At 40.3% G+C, this 6783-nt stretch overlaps 1 protein-coding gene across 1 annotated transcript in view; it reads right to left on the bottom strand.

The window, feature by feature from the left end:
* GPC6 (glypican 6) overlaps positions 1-6783 on the bottom strand; it is a gene marked incomplete at its 5' end in the record, with an annotated part of 542142 nt that overhangs the window by 10586 nt on the left and 524773 nt on the right. The window contains one exon of the mRNA XM_026845592.1: positions 432-568. Within this exon, the coding sequence (XP_026701393.1) occupies positions 432-568 (137 nt within the window). The remainder of the gene's footprint in view (positions 1-431; positions 569-6783) is intronic.

Raw genomic sequence — 6783 nt, 5'->3', positions numbered from 1 at the left:
CCAGCAAATAGCCCTAAGCTTTGCCAGCCAATAGTAAATAGAGCTGAAATTCCAATTTCTGTTTCATCCCAGTATGATATCCCAAGAGTGCAATTGCTTCACAAGCTGTCAGTCCCAACACAGGGATGCTAAATGGAGCTAAAGAGCTCTTTGAAATCTCGGTATAAATTATCCTTCTGGAGCTGAACCAATGAACATTTTCTGTGTTCACATGCTGACACGCTGTGCACATTTACCCTGACTCACACTCAGGCTTTAATGGCACCTTGACAATAAGTAATCTCGGCTGCAAGCTGTGTGTGGACAATTACTTGTTCTCCCCATTTCTGTTTCATTCCTGTAAACAGTTTTGTGAAATACCCTCAGTTTCATGTTTGCTTCAGGCCAGACAGGGATTTGGACTGAATGTGGTGGAGAGGGGTCCACCTCACCTTGCCTTGGTGTGGCCATTCCAGCAGTCCTCCTCAATTGATGGACCCGCTGTCACTCGCTCATTCTTGCAGATTGTGTAGGGTAATGTTGACCAGAACTTTTTAGAGAGCTTTAGCTTTTCTTTAATGTCTGTTACCTGATTAAGAGATGAGAGGGAAAACAAGTTAAAAACATTGGCCATGCTAACTATCATGTCAAATAATAGGTTGTTTAATGGTTATGATGGTGAAGGTTAAAAGGGCTGAAGGTGCTAAAACTTAAATTCCTGTGTTTACAAGAAAGGCATTCAGCATTTAGGTTTGGGGAGTACAAATAATCAAAGTCACCTTTTTCCACAGGCAAGACATTAATAAAAGTTTGTTACATCTTGCTCTTTTTAGTCTCCATTTGTCCAAGGTTTTCTAAATATACATCTTTCTAAGAATTAATATGCCTCACAGTCTGCTGAATGTAAATTCAATTAAACAGTATACATCAGATGAAATGTCTCACCCACCAACTTGGTTATGTCTTAGATAAATATTATATTTAGAGCTACATGCGCAGGTTCTAAAAAATGGTGCAGTGCTGAGCTGATGTTGAACTGATTTAACATATGCATGCTGAATACATTGCAGTATATTTGGATCTCAGTAACAGTGAGAAGTTTGTGTATATACACGTATACAGAGACTATACCCATCTTCACTGTTAGGTGTAGATAAATATCTGTAGCTGGATACAGACTTTAAGTTCCAGAAATATTGGAACAGTATTGAAACAGTTTCTTTAAGTTATAAACTCCTTGAACAATAATTTAATTTGGCATGATTTAGCCAGCAAGCAGGAATAAACTGAGTTTCCAGCATCAACTTAATAAATAAATGCTCTGGCTAAAATGTTATCAGTTCTTGTTTTGCGATTGGTATACTAGAGTGGAAAAATCTACAAGAATAGATAGAAAACACAACAAAGGACAGACTACAGAGGATGAATGGTGCCACTGTTGTTCTTATGGAAACAGATGCATTTCACATTAAGTTGTAATAGGATTTAGAGGAGCGTGCTGAATAGCTTTCAAAGGAAATAGCCGAGCTTTATTCTTAAAAAAAACCCAAGAAATAAAAGCTCTCCATTCTTCCATTCAGTTTTGAGATTGGCTTTTAGGTTGTTGAGGTACAATGTTGTACTTGGCTATTTATCTCTTTTATCTTTTATTCTGAAGACATGATAGCTCTCTGAGCAAATGGCCCACGCTGCTTTACCATGCTTAAACTCTGTGGAATGTCACTTTATAAGCCAGGAGATAGAAACAGCCAAGGATGTTATTTCAGAAGCACTGTCTGCATTTTCATCTGTAAGAAATAAGTAGGACAGAATTTGGCTGCATGGGTTGTTGATGGTGTTTCTTGCCCTGATAGACACCTTATAAATCTCCTCCACACCCCTTGCCAAGCCCTGGTTGCTTTGTTTTCATACGAGATACTAGCAGCATTTGTGAGCTTTTAAAGTCTCAACAGGGGAGACATGTGAAGCCAAAAATTAAATTCCAGTTTACAGACCGTGGGCAAGACTTCAGCAGAAGTGGGGATGGTCTCAGGATGCCTGCCCTTTCTGATGTCTTTGGTCCATACGACCAGATTCTTTGCGCAGACCCCAAAGGTCCCTCTTCCTCCTGTTCCACCCATGCTGAGAGTAAAAAGCTGAAGGTCTCTGCTGGTACAGCTAACCAGCACAAGAAGCTCAGTTAAACTGCACAGCGTTCATGGAGAGGTGTATAAACTTCTGTTAGGTCAAAGTGCATAAACCAGATAGCAAAATTCTATAGAAAATGTAGGGAGGAGGGTCCATTCATATAAGCTTCAGCAACACCAGGGTCAAAGGGTCAGATTTTCTCATTTATTTCTTGTGCTTGGATAACTATTTACACAAACAATCTGATTGATATCACTGGTGAATAACTAGTTTTCAGAGCAGTAACTTTGTTGCTATGTGGAAGCTATTTTAAGCTATTCAAAACTCAGGTGTTTAGAGTTATAATCGCATATCTACAGTAATCAAATTAGAGCTGGAGCTCTAGGACTTGCAGACTTCTGTTTTGAACCACAAGTGAGTCAATACCTATTGGAAAGTGATTTTCCCCCCCTGGCACTTGTAAGGGTAATTTGTAATTTGGGTTACAGACCTTGTATTTTCATAGAAGTCAGCAAAAGAATGGAGAGAGGTTTTCACATGCTGCACACGCTCTCCAGATATGCTTTGCAAATGAAAATGAGTACTCCCAATCCCCAGTCACTTCTGAAGATATTAAATGATGTTTACATACTCTATATGGGTACTCCATACAGACAACAAATCATTAAATTTCCTAACAACAAAGATTTTTTTTATTGGTGTTACAGAAGTACACTTGGAAAAGTAAAATAATCTTATTTTACCCAGGATCGTTGGTAAATGACAGCTAATTAAATCTCACAGACATCCCCTTGAGGTGTCATTCCCATTTTAGAGCCTGAGGGGAAGGTAGACATTTACAGAACTCACAAAAAGCAGCAATAGCAAAAGTGACTACAGCTTAGGGAAAGGTTACCATTTGCAGCTCTCTGTAGATGCCTCCAATTCAGGTGCATTTTAACAGTTTTTATCCCTATCAGGTATTTCCCTTCATAGCTATCCTCTCCCTTCATAGCTATCCTCCCCCTCCCCACTGCAGTATTTCACCATTGAGCTTTAAACAACGTGTGGACTCAGCCTTCAAAGTCTTGGTCTTTCCTTCTGTGTGACTGGACCTCTGTAAACCCTCTCAGCTTTGGCAGTGGAGTTTACACATCTACCTAAACAGTTCCTTGAACCTCACCCTGAAACTGGTTTTCCAGAAGTGTGGTGTGATTTCTGATAAGCTTGAAAGAGGAATTAAGAACACCGATTGATTCACCTCCTCTTTCAGAGAGCAGCCTGATGGTCACATTCACTTGTGCATGATGAACTGTCAGGCAGGCAACGACTTTGGAGTACTTATAATGTAACTTTAAATGCAGAAGAGAATTAGGTGATGTAATGCCTGCCATTACATGTAAAACTTTTGCCTGTGGCTTCAGTTCTGGGATCTTCTCAAGCATGACCACAGAAAGCCTCTTATTAGTCCCCATGGTTATGCGTGCTCCTCCATACATTGTTTTGATCACCACCAGCATTTAAAAAATACGTAACAGATGTACAGTTCCTTGAAAACAAGATAAAAGCCACTAAGGATTCAGTTAACATTGCTTGCTTGTGGTTTACGAAGTTAGACTACTGCATCCCCCTAGTGACCTGTGGCCTTGTAAATGATTCCTTGGTATTTCCTATTCTTTGAATTAAAGATTAACTTTCAAGCTCGGTTAGACTTCTGTGGAAACATTTAAACATGAGACATATGCAATTTTGGTATTTTACATATTTCCTTTCTACATTCTCTAGCAGAGATTTATTTGGATTAAGACAGCTAGATCTCTTTGGCTGCAGTTAGCCTGAGTTTCCCTAGCTATCTTCCTGACATAGCCCTGATATTATACTGAACTACTTTTTTTCAGCTACTTTGAAGGTACTGATTTTATTTTTAATTGCAATACTTTCTTTCTCATAAGGAAAAGGATATAGCAGTAGCCATGCAAAGAGTTAATTTTTTAATTTATTGAGGGATATATAGAAATGGATATTCAAATACCCTGGCCTACATCTAAAATTGCTAACAGAAGAAAGCCATTACTTTGTAGGTAAGAAAAGTTAAATATTTGCATCATTTCCAAAGAGAAATTAATATCCAAAGTTATAGAAAAGGTATAGTTACATGCCCTACATTGAGAGATACAGTTAATTTCTTATTTCTGCCACTGACTTCTTATGTGACCGAGGCAGTCATGTATGTCATGCAATTCCTCAGAAAAACTTGGAACAGCACGCATGAGTTCAGTTCCAGTCCTACCAGCACTGGCTCAGTTATAAGCAGGTAAATAAAGCTGACCAACATTTCTGTCTTCACTCACCTTGCACTCCAAAGCAATGAAGCGAGCTAAAAAGCAAGCCCATCATTTTAGCAGGAATCAGATCTTAGCATTTATTGTTTTAATTCAGGACATCTGGATAAATTGAAAGACTCACCAGGATAATTCCAAAAAGGACTGAAAATACCACGCAAAACTAAAAGTGAGATGGCTACATTTCATAAGGCGTGAAAGATCCCAGAAAGGCATTTGCTTGTGAAGTGGGCAGCCAATTGCCCATGGAATCCACTTCAGTTTCTGATAGAAATGCGCTTCTTTGGCAGTGGGATAATGTGTGCTCAGAAGCAATGGGGGGCAAAAAGCAAATTTTAAAGGTGGAGACTTTAAAATAATTTTCAAAAAGTAAATTTCCTTTTTTTATTCCTCCTCCCCTGCCACGTCCTCCCTAGGCAAGTCCATCTCATAGTCCTTCCAGATTTATCACCCCCACCAATATAATCCCTACTCTTGCAGTTAGACGAATATCAGAAGATGTTAACATAGTGTTCAAAGATGGTGGAATGCATCCAAAACTGACTCAGGTTCAATGCAATAAATAAAATAATATGGAGTCTTGCTTGTGTCCAGAAGAAATGGTTCTCATTAACCTTCTTCTTACTGATGTTTTTGCATGGCATTTTTTTCTTCTTTATTCTGGATTATGGGAAGATTTTCCTTTTTCAGAAATATTTCAGAATATTCAGCTTGCCTTTCTGTCAACACCTTCTTCCTGGGGAATCTCAGAAAGACCTCAGTGCAAAGTCCTGTTTAGAGTTAAGTCTTTATGCCCTGGAAAAATGCACAGAAGTTTCTGGCTGCTCACTGGACATTGTCTCTCTGGTGCACCAGGGTGCCACTCGGGATGACGAACTGTGCGTGGGTCAGTATGTGGTGGCGTAGCCACTTGGAAGATGTTTCAAGTGGATGTTTGTGGTGAGGTGGTGTAATTTCAGGGACTTCAGGCTGGGTATGTAAAGTGTATCCTACTGGTGTGTCACACTAAAAAACCAGCTACAGATAGGGAGTAGAAAGAGGCATGGGGTTTTGTCTTAGTGAACAGATATGGAAGTAGCCATCACAAGCCACATTTGTGTCTGTGTGGTTTAGTCACATAATCCCTTGCCCTTTAATTCACAAGCAACATGTACCTAATGCCACTTTTTCATGCTACATTATTTCCAGGTGAAAAAACAGTTTTCTACTGCCTGCTGCTTGCTTTCCCCTACATGTCTAACATACCCAGCAATGCATCCAGCGCCCTTGCAGTCTTTATCACAAATGATGTAGAACTTGTATAATGACAGGCAGCTTGATAACAGACTTATGGATACAGCATGACCATGTGAGCCACATGTGGGATCGTGAAGAGCATGCCCTTTGACCTGGGCATGGCCAGGTAGGGGCAACAAACAGATCATCGCCATCTGATTTGTGTTATGCCATACCAGCAGAAAACTGCACTGGACTTTCATAGATCAATCAGTATTTACGCCCATTAGGGATTTAATCTGAAAGCATCCTAAGACTAATGGACAACAATTTGTTTAGAAGGACTAGGTCAGCAAGCACATATTAAATACTGTTTCTAACTGGTTGTTATGTTTGTCTCTGCTACATTTGGGTGTCACAGTCAGGGCAAGAATCATGTCACAAGCAGAATAGTATAGGACAGCTGAGTATTTTAATTGACACATAGCTTTTCTTATATAGCGGGCTTAATGAAAAACAGTTAACTTGGACCCCTAACTTTTAGGGGCTGCCCCTCGAGAACCGTGTGTCTCCTGTATGTCCTTTGCTGCATCTGGCAGCTTCATACAGATGTCTCAGAGGTACTAGGCACTTGTGTATAAGCAACTGAAATGGGCTGCTTCTGTCTCACCCAGGTGTTTGGATTTAGCTACAGAGGATCTCTCTCAGGTTTTTTAAAGGCACCTTCATTTCTCCACTGATTAGATACAGGGAGCTTAGGCACATATTTTTGTTTAGAACAGCTCATTAGGTGCCCAAAATTTCAATGCACATTAGGTACCTCAGAGAGGGCGACCTGCATCGATTCGGAACAAGCGAAGCAGAACTTTATTTGCTCTATATGGAGATTATTTTTCATACATTATACATTTCCACGCTTTCTCACAAGAGAAATTTAAATGCCAAGCAGTTGCCGAACCACCATGGATTATTTTTCAGCCTTTTAAAACTTGAAGTGCATACGGCATGGATTCCGCAGGGTTTGAGCATTGCATCGCCCCAGCTGCTGGGAAGCACCCTGGATCTAGGGGGTCCTGGAGATGGCAGTGTTGCTCAGCCTTTGGCTGATGACAGCCCGCCGCCCCCCCCCCCCCCCCCCCCC

This window comes from Athene cunicularia (genome assembly GCF_003259725.1).
Source record: "Athene cunicularia isolate RWA chromosome 1 unlocalized genomic scaffold, athCun1 chr1_part1, whole genome shotgun sequence".
In the NCBI taxonomy this organism is placed as follows: domain Eukaryota; kingdom Metazoa; phylum Chordata; class Aves; order Strigiformes; family Strigidae; genus Athene; species Athene cunicularia.
The sequence above is the reverse complement of the archived record's forward strand: the minus strand, read 5'-3'. Positions and strand labels throughout refer to the sequence as shown.